General features: G+C 40.2%; 3 protein-coding genes across 3 annotated transcripts in view; 1 reads left to right on the forward strand and 2 right to left on the reverse strand.

The window, feature by feature from the left end:
- Positions 1-7,992, forward strand: part of LOC143183829 (uncharacterized) — a 118,594-nt gene extending 110,602 nt beyond the window's left edge. The window contains exon 6 of the mRNA XM_076385566.1: positions 7,309-7,992. Coding sequence (XP_076241681.1) covers positions 7,309-7,617 — 309 coding nt within the window. The 3' untranslated portion in view covers positions 7,618-7,992. The remainder of the gene's footprint in view (positions 1-7,308) is intronic.
- Positions 7,993-11,310: 3,318 nt separating this feature from the next.
- Positions 11,311-14,331, reverse strand: LOC143182810 (alpha-amylase 1-like). The gene is made up of 5 exons (XM_076384050.1): positions 14,158-14,331; positions 13,300-13,730; positions 12,705-13,077; positions 11,735-12,223; positions 11,311-11,634 (listed from the first exon to the last, which is right to left on the reverse strand). The coding sequence occupies exons 1-5, from the start codon at positions 14,329-14,331 to the stop codon at positions 11,620-11,622; spliced, it is 1,482 nt and encodes a 493-aa protein (XP_076240165.1). The 3' UTR covers positions 11,311-11,619.
- A 1,542-nt stretch (positions 14,332-15,873) lies between these two features.
- LOC143182899 (alpha-amylase-related protein-like) lies at positions 15,874-18,864 on the reverse strand. The gene is made up of 5 exons (XM_076384218.1): positions 18,778-18,864; positions 18,205-18,635; positions 17,686-18,058; positions 16,468-16,956; positions 15,874-16,276 (listed from the first exon to the last, which is right to left on the reverse strand). Exons 1-5 carry the CDS (start codon positions 18,862-18,864, stop codon positions 16,262-16,264), a joined length of 1,395 nt encoding a protein of 464 aa, XP_076240333.1. The 3' UTR covers positions 15,874-16,261.
- Between the last annotated feature and the right edge of the window lie 7,025 nt (positions 18,865-25,889).

The raw sequence follows: 25,889 nt of genomic DNA on the forward strand, positions 1-25,889 counted from the left end.
AAAGTCACGAGACACTTCGATAGAAGAAACGCAGCAGAAGGCTGATAAATGGGAGCGCAGATACGTTATCGAAAAAGGAAAATAAAAACGGGGGATGAAAGGGGGGAAGCCCAGTGGACGATGCGTAAAAAGGAAATAAAAGCAGCGGGAGTGGAGGGGAATAATGAAACGAGAGAAGGAAGCGGGAAAGCAGCGAAAGAGCGGCAAGAGGTGCAGAGAGGGAGAGACGGAAGCAGAGCTGGAGTAGGGAAGCAGTGGGGCGATGTTGATCTGGTTAGGCTGGTGGGCAGCGGTCGTCGGAACGCGGCGGTCGACGTCGGTCGTCCGCGAGAGAGGCGCGCGACGACCTCCACAGGGCGTGGCAGGTCACCGGTTCTTGTTCGCTGTTGCACAGTGGCGTAGCCACCGATCGCGGTTACCGTACGCCATCGGCCAGGAATTTCTCCACTGATTCCGATCGTGCATCTTATTCCACGATCAGTTGATGGCCTGTAAAATTGCTAAATATTCCCTTGTAATTTTTAGATAAATTACTCATCAATATTTTACGTTCCTTTCATTCTTCATTCATATTTTACTCTGAGCATTCGCTGTCATGTCCCTCTTATACATATTGAATAACAAAGATTCTGAGAATTGAGAATTAGCTTCTAAGTTTACAATTCAGAATTCCAGGAATAATAATACTACACTTTTTTAACAAATCGCCGTTTGTATAACAAACATGTTTTGTTACTGCTTAAGTTTCCTAAATATACCAATTTTTGTATTATATTCGACAGAATCAAAATCACGAATGTCAGTGATATTGACAACCTTCCAATGAGACCTTCCATCGAAGCGTCGTTTAAATATTAATAAAGGCCAGGAAATGCAAAGTTCCCCGGCGCGAGTAGCACGCGAGATAAAGGTCGCGATTAACGAAAGGTGGAAGGTGACCGGAATTTCTGATACCTGTTCGACACAAATTCCGGGCGTCGGTCGAACCTAGCGCGGGTTGCGTCGTTGCATAAAGAAATTCCAGGCGAATTTACGGTTTCCTCGCACGCGTGGAATCTTCGATGCAAAACCGAGGCCTCGTTCTAAGATAACTCCGACAAATTTCTTCCGTGAAAATATTTTATCTCGTTGTTTAGTCAATTACTACCTTCAACCCTCAGATTAGTTCGTGATTTACTTCCTCTTTAGTTCCTATTTGTCCATTTTAAGAAAAACAGGGGAGATGATCATTTTAAAAGATTTTCTAATTACGAAAGTTATCTTTTCATTAATAGATAACCTTTTTTCTGAAGCTTCTTGACGTTCAATTTCGAAATCTCTTCGATCACTTGATCTAGGAAGCAACTGTTAAGGAAGAAGTAAACTATATCTAATACTCCATGTTTTTACCGACTGAATCCCTTGTAGAGTAGTGTAGAACCTGACAGCGAGTCATAAACGTAAATTCCGAGCATCGGTTCATCCTACGTCGTGTTTTGCATACTGCAATTCCATATAAGGCGTAGCCGTGAGCGCGTAACAGCCTGAAGCGAATGCAGCAGTTGGATACAGGTAGCGTTAACAAAAGTTATAACAACGATTGCACAACGTTTCGAAGCGCTTCGTCCTAGATTCATATCGGTTGATTGCTTCGTTCTTTACGTCGAGCAACCATTTTCAGCTCAAATACATATGTAGCGTGATCTTCGTGAGTAACTTCTTGTTATACTGTGTCATTTTATACTGTAATACTTCATCGATACCCTGTAGTCACTCATAATCGACTAGTTTATAGTTTAGGATAGTGGTTGTCTAAATAATTGATCCTTAAAATTACCTTTACTTCACGACCAGATTTATAATTTATCATCGAGTTTACTCAAATTGCATACATTATTAAATTGCAGAGTGGCTCGTGTCATTAATAAACGAAACGACTTCTCTTGAACGACTCTTGACCAGGACCATCGAAAAAACTACCAGCAAATGATGCAATAAAATTTCTATTAGCATTTTTTTAATATCCCCTGTGATTCATATTCAATTACCCAGAATATAAAACTTTTCATCATTTATCGAGGGCCAGCGTCACCTGTCGCCATGTAACCACCGTAGAATTTTTTTTTTCACATCGTAAAATGTTTGTCTCATTAACTCGTCAAGCTGTTGCACAACAGCTGTGGCAACAGACGAGGCTCCCCGATGTCAGAGATACGACTTTTATTACGAGGCCACCAAGGGCACCTGATGCACGGTGATTTAGAACCGTCGAATAATTAAGGAAAGTATTTTACGCGTCGTAAATAAGGTAACTGTTGCCGAGGCGCCAGTTAAACGCCTCGCGGAGAAGTGATTTGACACTTTTTTAAAAAGTCCTCGGTAAATCATGTAACTGCAACCGCGCTGCACTTGCAGCATGTTACCAGAAGTATTCACGAAGTACCACGAAGCCAAAGAAACGAACGTTTTAGATGTATCTTGTCTTGGTCTAGTCTTCATTAAAGCCAAGCACATTATGTGCAATATATTACCGCTGAAGGGTTAAAAATTTGCAGTCTCTCGATAATTTTTCAACTTAGTAATGCCTGTAATCCGATTGGTCACATTGAAAGATTAAAATTGAAATGGGGGAACCTCCGTTTCGTACCCATTGATTTAACGTGGTAGAAAGAAATAAAGTCTACTTTTACGTTCATTTGAGAGTGCTCCAGCATTTTATGCAAGAAGCATTTTAGGTCTGTCTTGAGCAGAGAGAAAAATCAAGCAACGTCTTTACTGCATTCCGTGGATTCGTTCCCGGAGATTGAAGCTCGATTTTGCAACGGGCTAGCTATTTCCACAGGCCGTTTTTCTCGGTGCAGAAACCAATGGACTGAGGGGAAGGATTCCTTAGCTCCACCGCGAACAGCCAACGTGACGCGGTTCCGAGTCGGTGCTCTTCCGAGGTTATAACCGCGTCGAGATCCTTCGGGGTCAAGAATTCGAACTCGGTAAGAACCAGGCTGTTACTTTTCGAGGATCCTCGGTACTTTCCATGCTCGACAACACCTTGCAAACAGTTTCAGAAGATACTTCCAATGGGAATATTCATTTATTTATAGGTTTGTCGATTTTGAAAGTTGGGAGGACTTGGCTATTCACTTCGAGGTTCAGAAGTTCAACAATTCAAAAATTCAAAAATTCAAAAGTTCAAAAATTCAAACGTTCAAAAATTCAAAAATTCAAAAATTCAAAAATTCAAAAATTCAAAAATTCAAAAGTTCAAAAATTCAAAAATTCAAATATGTGAAATCCTCAAATATAACCTCAGATTCTTTGAGGAACACCATTTTACCAAAAACAACAAATTAAATTCGCAATTGTAGTCGTTGAGAGGCAATTATCAAAAAGAACCATTAAGCAGCGCGCATTCGAAGCTGGCGCGCTTAAAGTTCGCGCTTGTCGGTAAGCGCGAAAGATAAGAGCGTGTTTGTGGAAGGTATAATTGATGCTGGACCAGGTCTGAGATCGCGTTTGCCCTTAAGAGTTTGGAACTGGGTGGAGAAAATATAGGTTGTCTTCGTGGTCGAGGCTTTGGAGGGCCGCGGTCGCCCGCGGTGCAACACGAGGATGATATATTCGCTGCAACTGCAGCTGCACCGCACGGACCGCATGGTTGGCTATCGTGAGGGGTTTCGTGAAATTACGAAACTTTTGCTTGCAGTCCACATCGAAAACAATGGGACGGAAGTTCTGTGTATGACTTTCAGAAAATATGTTTTTTTTAATGTACATTGATAAGTATAGAAAAGTAGTAGTTAAGATCTAGGTTCTCCAGAACATTAGAAACTTAATAAGGGTAGTTCCTGTAAACTCGCTGGTTGAATATTCATGACTCTAATAATACTTTTTAAAAGGAAGTCCCAAGAATTATAATTCTGATAAAACTTCTTACATACCTTCCACTTCTATCTACAGCTCCAATAAATATTTCAACCATTACTCTTCCTATATCATTTCCCCGTTCCTCTTTAATATATTACTAACTTTTCTCGAGAGCAGTAATTTCATGCAGGAAATGCATTAATCCGATAACAGATTCGCATGAAGGATTTTTCAGTTTTCGATGAAATTAGCAAGCTTGTCTGCTCGCAACAAATAAAAAGATCAACGCGGTACAGTATAATTTTGTAACCTGCAGCAAGAATCGAGAGGCTCATGTTCATGCATGTTCGTCGGAAGTAACGGGGGAAAAATGCGATTCAAGGGGCAACACTTTACCTCTAAATGCGTTTTAATGAAATAGACCATACAAGCTTGCTCGCGCTCACAGTTTCCATCGCGAATCCCGTGTGGCAAAAAGCCGCGGCTCAATCAACGAGAGGAGACATCGTGCACTATAATTTCGTGCTACTTGTGGGCGCCACGGCTTACAAACATAATTGATACCCTGATTTCAGAGCCGTAATTCATAATAATCAGCTAAGAGATGGTGAGCAGGGCCCATCTTACGCAGGAACATTCTATTCCCGAACGGCAATTTAATATAATAAAAGAACGCCTTTTGCTTGTAGCCCAGGTTCTCTGATACACTTCAGCAGTTTCTTTATACGAAATTCAACGCGACAAAAACACCACTTCTACTCTTACTACTCTGGGGAACGCAGGGACACGCTATAATTTCCTATCGTGTGCAACCTAGTAAGAAATAATAAATTGAATAAAATGATCCAGGTTCCGTTCGTCGTGATTCCTGGTGACTAGCACCGCTGAAACTTTCGGATTGCTAATTTCTGAAACAGTTAGGATAAGAGTGTGACATACATTGAGTATAATTGCTAATTGATGTAGCAGATTAACGTAAGACACACACTGTCATTTTAATTTAACACTTCTTTCATATTGTCAGTCAAAAGACTTACAAAATATTTCGTTCATTTTAATTTTATTTTCTGTATATTTTATTCATCGTACATCTGTAAAGTAAATTACCTTACTGAAACTTTAAATCCATCGCTTTCTTGAGCTAACTGAAAATAGAAGAAGACTTTGCGATCCCAGTCATAGCACTTCGCCCCTTTTTGACGCGATTCTCAACCACGACTCATTAAATTCGAGTACGTGGGCCAATTGCGCGAAACGGATGCCGTGTTCGCGTCTAATAACGGTTCTTCTGCTCTCTGCCATAGGCTAATATCTCGTTCCAGCCAGCCTAACGTTAATTACCGTTTACATGAAACGACCATGAAGAACCAGACTTTCATCTTTACTCGCGAATTTCCATCGCTAGGCTAGAATCACCGTCACCAACTTTATCAGAAATTCGAAACAATGTTGGCCGTGTCTTGCGCGTGATAGATGGCCCCGCTTTCGTTTGCTCACCGCTTCTGGTACACACGAGGCTCGTTTAACACCGGTATGCTGGCTGCTTCATGCGTGGTGCTCTTAAGGGAGAACGGGATAATTAGCCAGACGCGCTGGCAAAACGGCAAAGTTCGCGCGAGTAAATGGGATGTAAAGTGAGAGGCTGCGCAGGCTAATTTGTGCCAGTTGTTCTTCTCCTTTTTTGTAATTAGCAGATGGGAGGGGAGAAGATGAAATGGGGATCCTGGAAATGCTGATTCTTGGAGCTTTCTGTTTGATATTTGATGGGAGGATTGTTTGGCTCCTCAGATTCATTGATTTTGGATATTTATTGGTGACTGAAAGTGATATTTAAGGGGAGGAATAACGTAGAGGGTGTCAAAAATCTTAGAAGGTGAATCTACATGTCAAAATAAGGCGAAAATGAAGAGTAAGAATATTATATGTGAGCTGTTGTTTTGGAGTTATTAAATATTGAAAATATTCCTAAGGTGTGTCTGACTCGGGAGCCCATTCTACTGTCGGTCGACGTCACCTGCGGAGCAACAGCCAGACACAGCGGCGGCAGTAGAATCAGTTCCCTAGTTAGACGCATTCTACGCGAACTTAGATACCACTTTTAACCACTCAATCTAATCCATTTTTAGTTTCCTCTTATTTCATAAAATTGATTACACTTGTCGAACACTCTCTAAATATATAACGTAACATAAATTAACCTAGTAAATGAAGTAACATTTCTCTCTCAATACTCTCCTATTTTCTCCACAGCTCAGACCTAAGACACCTGCTGAACTAAAACCTCCCAAGAACAAATGAACATAACACTCCCATTCATTACCCAGCAAGTCAATGCAAAGTCCCTCGTCCATAGCATCCACATTCCAGCAGTAACGGGTAACTAGACGCGGCGCTCACGCCCAAAGGTAGAGAAAAGGGAAACAAAGAATAGCATTCCTCGCATTAGCGAGTCGCGAAGTTTCCTCCTAGATATCAAGGCCTCGTAGAGCGACCTCGATTTACACCGATCCCGATCCTCGAGTGCCTCTTCCTCCGCGGTGGAATGCTCGAGGAAGACCGGTCTGCCTTTGCGTGCAGGAGCCGCATTAGAGCGTTGAATATTTCATTCATAAGCGAGGCGAGCAATCACCGTATTCCGCGAACACGTATAGTAAGGAGGCGATCGTACTACGGTGTGAGTGGCCGCGCGAGCGCAGCCGGCAAAGGGGGCCAGTGCAGCGGGGGTAAGTTGCAGTAGTTGCAGCTGCAATTACGTTCCTGGCCCCCTCCGACAACGTGAATGAAACGTCTGTCCCTTTTCCCCCTTCGTCCTCCGTCTCTGCTCTACCTTCTCCCTTCCTCTTTACAGACCTCCTTCCCTCTTTATTCCACCCTGCCTGCCTTCGTCCTCGCATTCTGATTCTATCCACGGCAGACGGCTTCTCTGACTTTTTTTGCGGAACAGAGGTTTAATGAGCGAGCGCCGTGGCGTTCCACGTCGTTGAGGATGCACCTTGTTGCGCTTCGCGACGCGATGCAATGCGAACTCGCGAGATTTCGCGCGTTGCGGTTGCGGTTGGTTGAAACGTGACCTTCAGGGTCTTTGGGGAATGAAAATCGGGAGGGATTTGATGGGAATGGATAGATCGTTGCGGGAAAAAATTAACACGCGAGGAATCCTGCTTTTTATTACTGATAGATCAGATAGAGGATTTTACGAAGATATTTTCTTACTCGAGTTCTTAGTTACAGGTACATAAGACTTTACTCCTCTAAAAAATGTGAATGTCATCTTCTAGTCTTTATTTAACCCTCGGACAACGGACTGTTTTATATTTATGAGCAGAGCCAGCTGACTCAGGCTCGCTTTTAACCCAGTGCTCGCCGTCCCAAGGTTAAAGCTGCTACTCGGATTTTCTGAATTTCACATACTTCAGAATTTCCTGATAACTCTGCTCAACTAACGTCTCCTTCTTCTTCTTTCAGAATTTCCGCGAGCATCGTATCGACGGCGCAGCGCTGCCCCTTCTCTCCGAGGACCACTTAACAGGCCCAATGGGCATGAAACTGGGTCCAGCACTGAAGCTGCGCGCCCTCCTGGCCCGGAAGCTGGGCGCCTGCACAGTCTGCTTGCACTGTGCCCACTGTCATCAGACACCTCTGCCAGCGCTGAACGCAGCCGCGGCAGCGGCGGCCGCGTCGCAGCAGCAGCACCAACAGCAACAGCAGCAGCACCAACAGCAACAGCAGCAGCAACAATTGCCCGGCAGACGACCCAGCAGCACGGGGAACTGACAAATAATGGCGGAGACTCCACTGGGCTTGGAAACCGCGCCGACGCCCGCCTCTGACCCGAACAGGGCCCTGAGGATAGAACGGCGCGTGATACGACCCATACGCAAGCCGGAAGTCGTGTTCAAGAAGCCTATTAAGCAGTGACGCGGCGCCACTCGGCACTTACGTGTGGCGATCGCGGACACCTTGCGTTCTGGAGCCTCCGCCTTTTACTTAACAGTGTTCAGACTTTGGGGACAGTCGTAGAGTGAGTGGGATCTTATCAGCTCTCGGAGAGTCTCTGAGAGCTGCGAGTACCTGGAGGAAATTGATTGAAGAGGGATCCTCGAGCGTTGTCTTTGGCGCGTTGTACTTAGATGTAACTGGGCAGGCGAGTTTCGTGACTCGGAGAACTCGACAGTGTTACATTTCGGTGGAGACTGACGTTGAAAGTGCTGTTGAGTATCCGAGAAGCTCGTTTTATTGATGTTGATGAACGAAGGACTGATATACCGATTCAGACTTATACATTGGTGTCGAGAATGTGGAGTCTACTGTCAGTGGCTTGGGAAGAAGGTGGATAATACTGAGTCCCTGAGATTACACGTAACAAGAGTTAGATTTCATTTGAGAGGAGTCTGGTAATAACGCTGGTCCACCTGGGGGTGCTCAGCTTCCTTGCTAATTGGTAATTGGTAGTGAACGTTCAGGTGAACTGGTTTGATGGTCTTAAAGGAGCTGCGTTGCTTGTCAGACTTCTGAATCTCAAGAGGCGAGACTCTTCCTCCTTCAGTGAGAGGGAAGCGGAGGGTGACTAACAAGTGCTAATGCTCATGCGTTACTACGGGATATAAATTCGAAATAAACACGCGATGAGCACAAAGAACCTGATAGCGTCTGCTAACCGAATTAATTGGCTCTATCGTCTGAAGTATGAAAAGATCACTGATACAAGCGTCCCGTGCATGTAGTTATTTCCTTGGCTATTTAGACTATCTAAGAGCTGCACGCTAGCTGACCTAACCGGACTCACACGTTGGGTTCTTCATTGATAATTAGCATATTAGACCGTGAAATCTCTTAGAGGTGGGAGTAATCCTTGAGGAGCTTTGACTCGGTGAAAATCAAAGGAGTTGAAAAGTCTAGAGTAATTGAAACGTGATTGAAAATTAAATGATCTCCGTCGTAAATGGAGGAAATAATTCGATGATCAACGAAACGAGTGCCTATGTTTATAATGTCTTCCAAAAGCTGGCCTTCCTTAGAGAGCGAGTCGATAATCTTTGTTATTCGAAAATCAGTGACTCGATGAAAATATGTCTATTAAATGATTAATCGTAACTTGTTACCTGAGAAGCTGAAACAATAGCAAATTATTCGAATTCTTCTACGTGACTTGGTTAATCATTAAATGTTTCTTTTTTATCGTGATACCATTGTGCGGTTTTTTCTTTCTTAAAATCTGAAGCTATTTTAATTTCAATTTTAATATTCTATAAGCTTCAGAGAATTATTTGCATTCTGTTTTTCCTTTTATGAAATTGCTAGGGTTACTTATTTTTAATGTTTTTAATTTCTGTTCAGAGTTGTCAATCCAATTACCTATGTTTTCCATTTATGGAGAGTTCGAATAATTTTGCAAACCTAACTATGACAGACTATAACTGTCAAACGACAGTGAATTTTTAATCACCAAATAAGTGATTAAAACATACAGATCGACATGCAACGAATTCGTGTACATACTGATAGTATGTATTGATCAATTGTTGTGTTCCGCGAGTGTGATAAGGATGATTGAGAGGGCGACTGTGTGCGAGGGAAAGGGGAGAAGAAGAGACAACATTTTATTAACAAAAATTTATGTGCAATAACGATAAAGGAAGGGAACGTTTCGACGCGGTACTTTTAACTATGGTAGGAGATACGTATTTGCTCAAATCGTTGTTTCTTTTATATATTTTAACGAAGTTTTTATATAAATGAATTATAATGATAAATATACTAAATTATATTTTTGCTAGCGTTCTACGTGCAGAGAAGCAAAACGTAAGAGGAGAAACTCCACACACATACGTACATATACGCAATGTTGCATACACGCAGACGATCGTAGACGAGCGATTTACATAGGATTAATGTGCGACGGACCCGTAACAATAGCATAGAAGAATTGTAAATTAATCTTCTTTCTTCTCTTATTTACAACGTTTAACGTTTATTTATTTAGTAGTAAACCGTTGCCTTATTGTATTCACGTTTAATAGTTAAGACGCTAAAGAGATGTCCTAGAGCGAGAATGGTCGGTGACGATGGTTAGATCGAATGTTGGTAAGTTCGTAAGACGAGCAGTATTTTTAGATTTACATTAGCCTGAATTTACTGCAGACTATATACATTTATAAATAATTACGCATGCGTATGCGCGTGGGCGTTAGGCCGGGTTTCTACTTGTGCAACGCGAGACGCAGAGAAAATTAAAAGGAGATCTATGGATCACACGTTTCACATGCGAGAACGCGGCTTTATGCGCGCAACAGTTGCACGTACTTCCAGGTTTCTATTTCTTCCAAAAAATGAACAATTTTTATTATTTTCCTCAAACTATTCACATGCTTTTATTTTCAATGTTCTTGCTGTATTTTTACCAGAAAAATTATTATTTTGAACCAAGAGAAGAAGCAGGTTTTAAAATTCTCTTATTTCAGATTTGTTATTTTTTGACGCAGAAGATGATTTTCAGTTTGTACTTAAGCGTTTGTTCTTCATAGTCTTCGTTTGAAGTAATTTCGTTCAGTTGTAATGCGAAGGGAGATAAATATGTTGAGAGAACAGCAGTGAAAGCTTGGAAGGAACGCGCGGACATTAACTGAGCTAGCGGCTTTTACTTAAACCGAGATCACTTGTACATAATGCTTTCGCATTTATTTATATCGTGCTTTTACATGAGGACCCGTAGTATTTTATTTAGTTACGTAGCCGGGGTTCACGCGCATCATTACCACGTAGCACGAGATCGTAACGTTATCGGGCAGCAGGATAGCTCTGATAAGTCGAAAGGTAGAGAATGCGAGAGAGAGAGAGAGAATGCGTATGTACGCCAGCGAAAAGGAGCAAAGAAAGAGAGAAAAGAAAATTTCACGAGACGAAAATTATTTAAAGGAGAGCAAGAGGTATGTTTGTACAGGAAAAGACGAACGAAATGGAGAAAGGAAAGGGGAAGAAAATGGCGTGCGATAGGGCAGTCTTGTGATACTTCGATGTTTATCCATCCATTCTCCATCCTTCGTTTCCCTCCGCTATTAATTTCTGCGATCCAAACCTTCCCATCCCTTCGACTACCCATTCACTTTTTTTTTACTTCTCCAATCGCGAGTCTGTCGTGTATTATTTTACGATTAATTGTCATACTATGTATAGTAGAAAATAATGGTGAAAAGAGAACAAGAACAGTACATTGTTTCTGTTAAAATAAACTTTGTTGAAAAATACTTCTTTACTTATTGCTAATTCTGTGTTTCATTCATTTCTGATTTTGTTATTAAAGTGGCTATCGCGGAGGGATTATCTCAAGAGTAGGTATTTTTTAGGTAAGTTAAAGAAGCAGAATGAAGAAACAGGTGTATCTAAAAATCAAATAGTATAAGCAATTCTAATTGCACTATGATTTATTACAATGTAAAATAGTTTACATAGTCTTCTACAAATTTTTGGAACAGAATCCTACATGCTGTTCATAAATTACAATACTATTCTCGTTTAAGGATGGCTCATAGAAATTTATAAGTCTTTAAAAGAGAAAGCTACATATCGAGAGACAGTGAAGATGGTCTGTCTAGTAACGGAATACTCTCCTCAACTTTGCAAAGGATTCAGTCACTGTCGCCGACTATACAGAAAACTACAATCTACCGCATTCTAAATTCATGAACAGCAATTATCTTACTTCCACAGCAGTAAAAAATAAGTCACCGCTACCCTCTCCTTCACTCTGTTCTAGTGCTTTTCCCTAATCAGATGCTTCTAACGAAGTTTCGCCTGAAAACATTATAATACACCGTACAATTATTAAACTATTTTATAAAAAAAATAATGTTCCATCAAAGTAGTACTCATAATTAAAACATGAAGAACTTACGTTTCTGTGGATAGCCAGAACTCCGTCCATCTCATTCTTCAAGATTTCTATATAAACGTTGCCATTCGACTGCACAGTGACCACCTTGCCAGTGCACCTCCCGTTCTCCAGGCTTCCAGAAATCACGTCGCAGTAGGTGCCAGCTGGCATCGAGGTCCTGATTGTCACCTTCATGTCCCAGTTGTCACCGTTGAACGCTATGAATCCAGCGTTACCACGGCCATATGCAATCTGATTGCTGCCATTGTCCCACCAGTTCGTGAGGCCTGTACCAGCGACGGCGTTGCGGAAATGCACCATGTTGTAAATCTGTCGCCAACGATGCTCGCAGACCCATCCATTGCCGCAGGTTTTGTCAGACTTAATGACGGGGGACAGTGTGTTGCCCTGGTTGTCGTGTGGCGGGCCTTCATCGAAGTTTTTGTAATCGAACGAGCTCATAACGCGGGGGATGCCATAGGTTTGGGACAACATAAAGGCGACTGCCATCTGTAACGTTTTTAATTGGGATTTTTTGAGATCAGTACTGAACATGGTAATTTAGACAAATATTTGCTTTTGGAGAATTATCTTATGAGCTCGTGGGATCGGTTTCCTAAGGACAACAGTGTTCTCTTTGATTCGCAAGCTGAGCAAATAGACTTGTCATTTCGAAACTGGCTTGATTCAATAACAGATGAATTGCATGTGACTGGTCTATTAAATGGGCCTGTACTTCTGGCGAAGAAAGTTTGGGAGATATTAGTTCTACTATCTCTCGTTAAATTGACACAGGTGATTAACAGGCTTGAATTTAAAAAATGATCAAATAAATGCGCTATAATTTTGTAACATCATATCAGTAGGTTATGTAACATGCTTGTCTGATCAGTGACTGACATATTCTACTATGTTCTACTTAATACCACCTATAAGCTAGCCCTTTTGTAACTATTATATAAATTATATTAAGAGAGAGCTGCTGAAATACCTTGTACAATTTAGCTGCTTTGTAAGTGAGTACTGAAGGACCACTGTTACGCTGAGTATCATGATTGTCAACGAAGACCAGCGCGTCTTGCGATGGAAGGAGACCCCATGCTGGTCCCCAGTTGGCGAACCACTTCAGGAGATTGTTGCCGCGGAAAGAATTACTAATCTCGCTACCGTGCTTGAACTCCGTCACCGCTGCAATACTGTTGTACTGATATTTCGATACAGCTTCACGGTTTCCGTAATCGATTACTTCCTGGAACACGAATGGCCGAGCATTCCTTGGGAAACCATGCTGCACGTTCAGATTCTTCAATCTTGAGTAGATAACTTTCAGATCATTCGGCCACATGTGTTTAGCAGCATCCATGCTGAAGAAGAAAGGCGAAAATTTAAGTTCATTGATATAATTACTTGGAGATTTAAGTGAAACAGTTATTCAATTATCTAGTGGAATATCAGTACCTAATTAAATCTTAGGGACACAGTTTCTATAAATATTACTTTAAAATAAAAGATATCTATGAAAGAAGGAAGAAATAGGAGCTTTTGTTTTCACTTGGCAGTGCAATTTTGACAAAAAATGTACAAACCGGAATCCAGCAACGCCCACGTCAATAGCCTCGTTCATGAAGGCAACGATCTTCGACCTGACATACTCTTCTCCTTGGTCCAAGTCATGAAGACCAGTTAATTCACAGTTTCGCACGTTCGTCGCGTCATTGTAATTGGTAATGGGACAACTTCGGTGGAAGTGTGTGCGGTTGTATGGTACAGCGAAGTACTGAAGATCGTACGTGTTTGCATTTGAGCCACCAGTACCATGTGCGTTTGGATGGTTCGCTGCCATGTGATTGGCAATTACGTCGACATAGATTCTGACCCCAGCTTTGTTGCATCTTGCTACCATTTGAGTAAATTCCTGTTTCGAACCTGATCGAGTGATCCATTTGTAGGAAAGTGGTTGGTAACGTTCCCACCATGGCCTGTTTTCAATTATTATATTTTCTTGAATCGGGGATACCTATCGAAGCACAAAAGCAGTAGTAGAGTGTTGCGTTCGGAATACGTTCAACAATCTTATGTCTAGACAGTTACTCAAAAATGAGATACGTAATCAGAAATTCTATAGAGAAATGAGTGGACTTTGACACTTGCACAAGTTTCTTCCCTCACTTTTTTCAACTTTCTTCTAATTAGAAAATGAGATATGCAATCAGAAATTCTATAGAGTGAGTGGACTTTGATACTTGCACGCGTATCTTCCCTCACTTTTTTCAATTATCGAGGGTCTTTCATAATTGAAAGAAGTGATGTATTTAATAAAAATTGATCCATCTTTAATTTTAATAGAATGTCCAAAAATTTTGCAATTTTTCTAATAGGTCATTGACCCCTGAGTAACACAACATTAAAGTTACTACTTTAGGAGTGACTAATAACTCAGTTACCTGTACTCCACCATAACCCATTGGTCCAAGAAACTCCTCGCACTCTCTGGCAATGTCCATCCATTTCCACTCGAAAAGGTGCACCATAGTATCATGGCCAGGTACATAGTGTGGGTCCTTAAATTGGCCCGCTGCCACCGACAAAACAGCTAACAGACTCACGACTGCCAACATTGTATCTTCTTGTGTCACAAAGCTACTGGAACCTATATTTATAGTGAGTTGAGAGTTATGTCACTGAACCGTGCGCAAAATCGAAGGACATTTACCACCTGCCATCAGCAACGCTTTATCAGTAGAACAATCCACTGTTTCTTCGATAAGATCGATTTTTTTTTCAGTCGTACTTACTTGTAGGGTGACCAGAAGATATTAGTAAGATCACCTTCTTAACTGTTACACTTTTTAATACTGTTTTAATGTCTGACCGCTTCAATGATTGACTAACTGACAAGGTCAGTATTTATACTAGAAATAGGAAGGCAGAAATCCTCTTATCAAAGGTGGAGTTTCAAACGAGATAAACAGCTCTCATTGGTTGATCAAATCCCTTCTTAGCTTTAAATCTCTAGAGGAAGGAGAAGATGCTTGAAACCGGAATTCTATGGGATTTCCGCGTTTGCAATTTACCTGACTCCAAGGTAGCCTAAAAGTCACAGCACCTGAATCCATTGAGGATACTCTGTCCTTGTAGACTCACGTGTATTATCGAATCATTAATGGAAGCATGTTTAATTTGGATTTGCCAAATCGTGGCAAAATTTACACCTGAATTTTTAATCTGGAATATTGCTTTTTCACCTGTCAGTAATTGATGCTCGAAAATGTTTTATCATCGTTGGATCGCTAACTCGATTACGTGTGAGATACGTTAATGAATTGTATCTGAAACGTTATGGAACGAAGGGTTGTTCCCTATATTTGCAGATAATTTATCTCTCTAAGCTTATCCGAAAAACTAAACGCACTGCGAACGTTTCATTTAAATAATAGCGGCTTCTATCAGAGTATACGTTGGATGCTGACGTTCCTCCTACAAGATAACAATTTCTTTGAAGTGTTGCGACAGAATGTTTTCATTCCTCTCGATGTTTCTACTGCTCCGTCTGATGGAGCGATAGTTCTCTTGTTTGCACTATAAATCTTCTGCCCTATCATGACTCACTACTGTTTCTAACAATGTTGACACGATGAAGGCGTGACTTTTTGTCGTTTGTCGGTCGCCATGACGTAAATGAAGTTGTTGTAAGATATAATTTTTACATTTTCTAGACTTTGGAAAGAGATTTAGCATCTAAGATAAATCAGGATCAAAATATGTAGTTATTTCAAAGGTTTTTCAAATGAAATTGTATATTTATGAAAATGATCACAGTAACTACAAATAGGTAACAGCTTGGGTATTTTTAAATTGACAGAAATGTGTAATTTAGTCAAAGTATCAGGTATTCCAGTAGTCCAACATTTTTAATTACACTGTTTGTTTAATCCACATGCTCATTTAGCACGTGTCATCCCATCTGTGCAATCTTCTATATCATTACATTTTCACAAACATCTAGATTCCTCAGCTGTTCGTAAATTGACATTACTTTAAATTTTAAATAGGATTCTTAGTAATCCTTATCAGACTATAATCAGGCCCAGTCCTTAAAAGAATCAATGTAGCAAAGTTGATAAGGAAAATGGAGTAGAATAACAAGTCCAAGATTTCGATAACATAATGAGTTCTACTTTATTGTGAAATAATAAATACAATCTTAATAAGAAATTAATGAAATTAATCATGTAGAGAGAGGTTGAGGTACATTATAATACAATTACTTCGCTAATTATAGGTTTCGAAATTGTATCTTTCCTATATGAAGAGAGCTTTTGTTGAAATTCCTAGATCCCTCCTAGAGCTAGAAGAAATCTTCTAGAGTAAGTACGTTTAAAGTATATCGCTGCACAAGTATGGCTATAAGCGCATTCTGCCCACACAACAATTAAAAAGATGTTAGCTGTGCCATTATCTCTGCTACACTCCTCCGAGAAATTCGTGATAAACGTACTTTGATTAAGTTTCCCCTGACTTTCTCCCAGTGCTTTGCGTCAGACTTTATCACGTCAGTTTAGCCTGAAAACAATTGCATATATTATACAACCTTTATCTCCTTGTTAGTCTATTGGACAGTGGAAGTGACAATCCCCTGTCGTAATACAATTCATATCTACTTGAAACAGAGAGTTAAAGAATCTTCTAGTATTATTTTTAATTTTAGAAATTTCACAACAATTTTAATTCCATTATTAATCAAATTAACTTACATCTCTGTGAATAGCTAGGACACCATCCTCTGCTCCCTTCAAAATCTCCAGATAAACGTCACCATTTGCCTGCACAGTAACCACTTTACCAGTGCACTTCCTGTCCTCCAGGTTTCCAGAAATCACGTCGCAGTAAGTACCAGCTGGCAGCGAGCTCTTGATAGTCACTTTCATGTCCCAGTTGTCACCGTTGAACGCCACCAATCCAGCGTTTCCACGACAATATGCAATTTGGTTGCTGCCATTGTCCCACCAATTTGTGACATGCGACCCATTCACAGTGTTGCGGAAACGCACCATGTTGTAAATTTGTCTCCAGCGATGCTCACAGATCCAGCCATTGCCGCAGGTGTTGTCAGGATGAATGATGGGGGACAGAACGTTTTCTTGGTGGTCTTGGGGTGGACCATCATTGAAACTGTTGTAAACGTACGAGCTCATCACACGAGGAATTCCATATGTTTGGGACAGCATGAAGGCGACTGCCATCTGCAACATTTTTAGCGGAAATTCATTTTAGATGGAAAGTTCTTGGTGTATCGAATGGTATTAATAATGTAATGCGCCTTTAAGAGCGTTCAATTGGATCTACTTTAGAAATAGAATGTGTTCCAAGTAACTAGAGTAGTATTATTTTAAATAGAATGTGATTAAATTCAGTGATAAACTTGATAGTAATCATAAAAACAGTATCAAGTCGAGAACAGTAGTAGAAAACATTGCTTGAGAGAATAATCTATGAGAATTGATAAGGATATGTGTCAGAAAGTTGTAAGAGCGCTCACGTGTAGTACTAGCGTAGAATAAGAAAGTTATTGATTTCAATTAAATTGATATAGCTCTGCAATTTCTAGATAAGCCCTAGCTACATAAACACTATCAAGAAAGGTGTTGTAATTTAATATTACCTTACATTCGTTCCAAAAAATGAGCGAGATATTATCTAATGTCTTAAATTAGAAATTCAAAGCGTTTCACGCTGAAATACTGCTTGATGTCTGGCCACAAACGAACCTATTCTACTAGCTGGGTATGCGCCAAAATTACAGTGTTCGTTTCACGATTGTTGTCATTTTTTAAGTCTATCTAGCGTTGTCTATATTTTTTAGTGTCTATATATTTTCCAGTCTATTGAAATTACGTATAAAATTTGTTTTCACATTCCGAAAAACATTCACGAATTTTCGACAAAATGAATAAAGAGAATTACTGCAATACCTTGTATAGTTTCGACGCCTTGTGTGTGAGTACTTCAGGGCTGTTTGATCGCTGCGTGTCATGGTTATCAATAAAAACAAGTGCATCTCCAGATGGGAGCATACTCCATGGTTCTCCCCAGCTGACGAACCACTTCAAAAGATTATTACCACGGAAGGAATTACTGATTTCATTGCCGTGCTTGAATTCGGTGACGACTGCCATATCATTGTACTCAAATTTTGAAATCGCCTCGCGATTGCCATAGTCGATTACTTCTTGGAATATGAATGGACGAGCGTTGTGTGGGAAACCATGACTCACGTCAAGATTCTTCAGTTTCGAATAAATAGCTTTCAAGTCTTTTGGCCACATGTGTTTGGCAGCATCAATTCTGAAGGCAACAGTGAAACAGTTTAACCCTTGAGCTATTGCTAATTAACTTCACTTTAATTTATAAAGATCATAATTCCATTAATCCCTTCTCACAAAAAAGGGGGCTTACTTTATAGTATAATTTTTATAGAAAACTATACGTACCGAAATCCAGCAACTCCCACGTCGATAGCTTCGTTCATAAACTCCACAACTTTATTTCGTACATACTCCAAACCTTGATCCAAGTCATGGAGACCCACTAACTCACAATTTCTTACATTCGTAGCATTATTGTAGTCATCAATCGCACAAGTTGGATGGAAATCTGATCTGTTGTATGGCACACTATAATATTGGAACTTATACGTGTTTGCGTTCGAACCACCAGTGCCATGTGCATTCGGAGAATTTGCTGCCATGTGATTCGCCACTACATCGACGTAGATTCTGACCCCGACTTTGTTGCATCTGTGCACCATATCGATGAACTGTTGCTTTGAACCAGATCGTGTTTCCCATTTGTACGATATTGGTTGGTAGCGTTCCCACCATGGCCTTTTCTCGATCACTATATTTTCTTGAATAGGCGATACCTGTCGAAGTAAAGTACAATAGCTAAGTGATAAAATGCTTTAATGGTGAGTCAAGGCAGGGGTTAAAGAAACTATCGCCCTACTTGTGGTTTGGAATCACACAAATCCAATAGAGTACTCAGGGCTTTAATAATTCAGTTACCTGTACTCCTCCGAATCCCATAGGGCCAAGGAACTCCTCGCACTCCCTGGCAATGTCCAGCCACTTCCACTCGAACAGGTGGACCATGGTATCGTGGCCAGGCACATAGTGCGTATTTTTGTGAGCATCACTGCGCACCGCCACCGAGAGTAGAGAAACTATGATCGCGATTGCCTGCATCGTTGACTGTTATGTCGTGAAAATGACCAGCCTCCAGTATATATTCGATCAGCACTTACATCATTGCTCTCTGTTGTGCATCCAAAGGTCAGTTTCCTTCTACCACCAATATTGTTTTATCAGTGACTCGGTCATTTGTCCGTTCGATAATATCGCTTTTCCTTGAAGTCACATATGCATACTTTTCACGCCCCTATCGACGCTGAATCGATGGAAACAAAACGAAAGAAACGTTTTTCCTTGAAAATCCGATATATCCTGTACGGCCTCATTGTCAGTAATAAATAATCTCAACGACCTCGTTACGTATATAGCTCATTTGTATCGTATATCAGTCAATGAAACAAATCTGGCGAGATTGTAATGAATGGGTGTTTTCTACGCCCCAAAGAATCCAGTGGTCTTGACAGCATTATCGGAAAAGCTTGAACTATGAACGTTTCGTTCGAAGAACAGCACGTGCTGTCAGGGAGCACGCTGGATGCTGACGTCTTAATCGATAATGATTTTTTAGGAGTGTTGCAACAGACGGTGTTTTCTTCGGACCCCCCCTGATAAAACGATTGCTTGATTGTTTGTACTGTAAATCTACCGCCTCTCGTGATTCACAGTTGCGTACACTATTGTTATTCTTGTGAAATTGTGGCTGTCTTGTTTGAGTTAGATAAAATTCCTGGGAGATGAATCTTTTTCTCTGCAAAGACTTTGAACGTTCCGAAAGAGATGGACGAGTATTCCATGTGAGTCGTGACGTAGGCACATATGAACGTGCGGCAGAATTAAAACAAGGAACACTATGAGATTATATGATTCATGTGAATTATTGATAGTAGAATACGTGTTAAGACATTGTTAATGTACAAGATATTCTAATTACCGTGGGTTATCAATTTTGCTGTGGTAGGTTTATTGAAAATCTTTTTTTCCAGATCTCTCTGGAGCCTTAAGGGACTCTCAGATAATATGAGTAAAAATTAAGTGAAATTAAAATACATGTTTCAGGTATGATCTAACTTCCGTAAGGAATAGGTTGATTTTGTCTGTTTATTGCATAATATTTAATACTGTTTCTACACACTCATATTATAAATAATATGAATTTTGTGCACATGTTTCACCCTATTCTTATCTATCTGCATACCACAATTTATCAACTCATTTATAATCCTACTTCACAGCAATCACTTACATTTTTATGAATAGCCATAGCACTGTCAGGCTCCGATACCAACAGCTCGACATAAACGTCACCCTTCTGCTACACAGTGACGACTTTTCCAGGGCATTTTCCATTTTCCAAATTCAACTCAATTCTCATGTCATTCACATCACGGTTGAACGCGATAAATCCAGCATTGGATTCAATTTCTAGCTGAACCACGTTTGATTACGTAATTACGTTTAAATCAGGTAGTCTGATAGCATTTGAGCCGATTCATCTGGCGATAATAAATAATCTGTTCATCTTGTTAGAGACACAGTGTGTCTATCCTAAGAGTCTAGTGGAGGGTACGAAATTGATTAGATGTCGATTATGGCGATCTCAAAACTCTATAAAGCGTTTTTCATTCAGCAGAAACGAATCGTCGATTAATTGATGTTCATTACATCACATTATAGTGTCGTATTACAAGATATTTTCCAACGCGTAAGTGTATTGACATTTGATTTGTGAGCTTAATAATCCTTACAACTTCCGCTGCACTTGCCGTTTTATTACACCGATGAATATTCGTAATTGCGCTATTTACATTTGTAAGGACGTTCATATACTCATACATATAATACGTGTCATTTCATCTATATTTCCTCTCATACCATCTATGCTCTCAGATACTCTCAGTTACTTATTATCTTCTCCACAGAATTCTTAAAAAATTATTCTGGAAATTAAATCCACTCTTGCAATGATTAAGTAAGATTTGGTATACCTAGACTTCCCTGTAATCTCAATTTATTTTTTTAAATTACATCAGCGGTAAACTTGAATTTTGTCAAGTATTCATATCCATTTGAATTATCTCTTACTCTCACCCCTATTGAATTCATAGCAAGAGGAGTCTCCAACCCCTCTAATAAATTCCTGCTTTCAGATATAAAAGCTCCTCCTCCAGACATGAACCAATTTCTCATAGAATCTCGATACAAGCCACAGCTCTCTAAGAACACTAAGAACAGTACGCAAACAGATACGCGAGCAGGCAATGTCTAAAAAATGAATGTCCTTACTGTTCACGAACAGTTCGCGAACTCTAGTATACTCTCAGCTTAATAAACCTACGCTCCTCTAACAACTTCCCAAGCAGCCAACGGCAGCAAAAAAGCTTGGCCAACGTAGATCCACTATCCAAGCACAATTCCTCGGAGCCCCGTCCACGGTTGACTACCAATCACCAAGTAATTGCGGCATTACATCATCGCCAGGTGGGCAAGAAAAAGTTCCCGTTACGCGGGCACAGGGTTAACTCGCTATAATATTCCTGTCGATGGTCGAATATCTCGGTCGGTTTTAGAGGGGCCGAGGAAAGGGCGGCTCATTGCGCCGCGACCACGCGGCATAATTACGAGCGATCGTTAATCGGCTGCCTCGGCTCGGGCAGGAGATCGAGACGCTCTGGCCAGGCAACGGGGAAGCTTCGACCACTATCACGATCGACGCGTATATCGCTCTTCGGCTTGTAAAGTATCGGCCCCCGACCGTACGATTTCACTGCAGGTTACAATTACGAGGCTCGCTCGTAATTAAAAGCTGATGTCCCTCATTTATTAATGCTACCAGACGAGTCCAGCCGCTGTCGATGCTGCGCCGCGGCTCGCTCGTTTTAATGCCAAACGTCATCAGTCTTCGACTACCGTCCGCCTGTACCGCCCTTCCTCCCTGCCATGCCCTGTCTTACGTCCCCCAGCTGCCTTCTCCTTTCGATTTGCATACCTCTTTGCACCGCGGAACGCGCGTCCATCGCGATAGAACTCGATAGAAGTTATCGATAAACCGCGATAATTATTGCGTGACCGGATGACTCAATCAATTTTATGCCCTTTCGCGTAATTAAACCGCCAGTTCTTAGGCTGTCCTCGCTGGTTGGATCATTCTCGATTGCTTGGGGAGATGGTATTCGAGGAGGATGGGAGGGAAGTGGTTAACTGGGATTAAAGTGAAGGGTGTGCGTAGGGGGATGAAGGTATTGTTTTGTGAAAATAGTTTTAGCGTTGAAAGGGGAATTTTTAACTGTAGAGAAGGGAGAGTAATGGGGTTTTAGAATATTCTTGAAGGGATAGGATAAATCCCTTTTATGGATCCTTGACATCACGCTCTTCCCTCTTTATTTGAACTCATTTGGCTACAGAATATCACAACGTGATAGAGATCGAACTTTAGATAAAATTGCACCGATCGCTGGGGAACTCATCGAATGAACCAAAATGTGTCAAATTAATTCACCTAATAAATACACAAGGAAAATATTCTAAATTGGAAAATTGTTTCGGAAAATTTATCAGTCTACGATTGTATCAGAAGATCCTAGAGTTTATTTCGTTAGATTGAAATGAAGAAGGAATATACATCGCAGCTAGAAAAGTTATAGCATTGCACTGATGAGTGATAAGATGATTTGCTTCGATTCAGCCGATGCAACGCCCCAATGCGATCGATTGTAACACTGTAACGAGTAGTTAGCGCCATTAGGCTGCTCAACGACATTGTTTAATTAACGCACACCTTACGTACAAAACAACAGAAGTGTAACGATGCGCACAGACAGACAACGATATACACAGATAAGTGGGTTGTTCCACATTCATAAATAGACTCTTAACACTTATGCAACGAAGCTGCATACAACGTGACGATAATAAAATACAATCTCCGACAGTGACGGCGGCTGCGTTTAGTTTCACGGTTACGTGCTCCGTTCCGTTCTTCCCCTTCCGGTATGGAATCATTAGTAATGTTGAATTTTACCAATTAAGCAATTAGCCAATGCTTCTTTTATTTGCTTTCAGTATCCTCATCTTAATCCATATCGACTTTTAATTATGGTCTTCTGTACAGAATAGGATATACTTAATCAAAGAAAAATTTCAATGCAATATTTTATTATAATAGCCTTCTCTAATTCTTTCCTCTAGTGTGTTTCAAAAAATGTGATAAAAGAACTAATTAAATAGTATAGTTCAAGTCAAAAACAACAGGTTGTGGGGGTAACTTCTCAGAAAGGCTTTGACTAACCATATCTTTCTTACTGACTATAGTATGCAGAAATATTGAACTAAAAATCTGTAACTTTGATTAAATGAAACACTTCTATGACTCTTATAAATTACAATTTTTTATTATTATCTTGTATTCCTATTTTCACTGTGTCTACCTGAGACTGAAGATGGGTGTATCACATGGATAAAGTATTGTCAACGCTGTACGAAAGGACAACAACGAAATCGGAACACGTGGGAATCCATTGTTCGTTATCGCTCTTATTTCGCTAAACTTGTTAACAATTGTGCGACGTTACACAACACTCTGACGATCACGGAAAGGTAGCGGGAAGATTCACGATCGCAATGATACTTTGTCACATTATTCAGTTCTAAACGGTTCTATGAAACAAAAGTAGTGCAGTTTTCGAGGTTCGTAATTTACAGAAACTATTCCCCATTTTATCGTACAGTATACTATCAATAACAAAATCTATCACTAAATCACTGCATCTTGCCAGACACAAAATCGTACAAGTATTGCACAGATAGACGAAGATGATCGACGGGTTTGCTACCTTTTCAGCAACGTTTAAGCACAGTTTGAATGGTCGCGCCACATCATTTGAGCAAAGTGCGCACGACAGATATTCGGGGCAGTCGCAAAAGTTTCTTCGAGTTATTTGTACTGACAGTGTAGAGAGCTATTTTTCACATTTTCACGCAAATTTACGCAACATTAATAAATCAGGTATTCAAGAATATAATTCTCCAAGAACAATTCTTAATTCCTATATTTATAGTATCCAACATTATCAGTTTTAATTGTGAAAACCAATTTGATGAAACGTATGCTTAACTCGATGAACTTTTGCAATCGCGCAAGAAACAGCAATCACATTGGCGACATAATTTGCGTAGAGATATTCTTTAGTGCACGCGCAACAATATTCGATTGCTTAATTGCACAATTAATATCAGCGTGAGTGTTTCAAAATTCACGCAGAACAAACGGAAGTACGTCGACATTTATTTATTGTACATGAAATTCAATTTTCTTCATTCTGCTTCTTCAGGTATTCTTTTTCTTGCTCGAGTGAATCGAGACGAATAGTATTCGGCGAATCAAGGATTTGTCGTTTCTTTTGTACCGGTACCGATTATTATCAATTAACAACTTCTATAAATACTCTGTTTTATGTATTTCTCAAACAATTAGTTCAGGTTCGGCAGCTGGGGAGAAAAGTGTTAACAAGGTACAATTGAACATTTTTTCGCGCGATTAAAAGAACCAAGACAGAGGTGTGTATATTGTCATGTTGCATATTGTCATTTCATATATTTATAATTATACTTTTTGAAGAAATTAATCAATTATCAATATCTAGTGCACTTAAGCATGAGTGGATAATGAAGTCTTTCATAACGAGTATATTATTAGATTAACAATCTTATCACAGAACTTATCGAAGTTGTTTTACTAGAGAGAAAACAACTAACAACGTGCATTGAAGAAATATTATGATGTAAATTAATATTATTTTAGAAAAAAAGTGGCATAGAGGTAGCAGACGAAACTGGCAATAAAATGAAATTACGAATCGAATTCTTCTCTCAATAAATCTTTCGTACGTCAATTCTACTTTTGTTCAACTTTCCCCCACGCTGCCTTCCACAAACACTACCCGCTATTATTTCACATATTCACAGTTTCATAAACGCCTTCTCTCGACGATGAGAATGCAAATGGAACCGCCAACACCCGTGTAAAATTTGCATAAGTCACATATCCCGTTGCACTTACTGTTATCATTCACAATCTTAGTTAAGAAGCTGTGACAATTCAAACGGCAAGCCAAGCTTTGTACTGCAGTCAAGTAGTTCGTAGAAGACGTTCAATTTGACGATAGAAAACAGAAGAGTACAAAAACAGTAAGAAAGTACTTCGTGGCGGAATGGAAATATCGTGAACTTATATTCGTCTAAAGCCACGAAGAAGAAAAAAGATTGAAGTCGTCGTTGAATGCCGAGCAGGATGCTCTTATAGAGCAATAGCGATGAAGGTGCTTCGATATTAGCTCGTCAGAGTTCCTATTGGCGCGAAATTAAAGATGAAAAATCAGAGGAAAAGTCGCCTGCATCTCGAGGCGTTATCGTCGCTGTCAAATCATCGAATCATCAACTACGATTCTCAAGTAACTCGTTCGGAAGCAACACGAGCGCGCAACATACTTTATTTCTCTTTTAGTATAGTATCAAATTAGATGTGTATATATATATTCTTTTATATCATATGTATATAGTTAGTCTTTGCAGTCCTCTGACATACATAATTCATGGTAATCGATGGATATGTCGCATAGTAAAAGTGTTCAACAATAACGTCGAGATAGTCCTGCGTTCTGCACTCTTCGCTGTTCCCTTCTTCCTTGCACACGCGAATGAATCATTGATCATCAGAAAATACGCTCGATTTCTATTTCAGCTATAGCACGATAAAAGTTAGCAGGTAGTAGAGTTGTCGGTGAGCATGACATACCTCAACGAAAACGTTCTCAACGACGCACGATGGAATGGAAGAAGTTGGTAAAAAATCGATAGCAGTTGTTCTCGAATTCTTATAGTGCCACTATTTAAGTATTTTCACCCAGCCATGTCTTTGCAGTGGGAGCACGGTTTTATCAATACAAGGTAGAAAAATGAGGAAGGCTTAAAATCTGTTTGAGATTTTGATT

This window comes from Calliopsis andreniformis, chromosome 9 (assembly GCF_051401765.1).
Source record: "Calliopsis andreniformis isolate RMS-2024a chromosome 9, iyCalAndr_principal, whole genome shotgun sequence".
Classification (NCBI taxonomy): Eukaryota; Metazoa; Arthropoda; class Insecta; order Hymenoptera; family Andrenidae; genus Calliopsis; species Calliopsis andreniformis.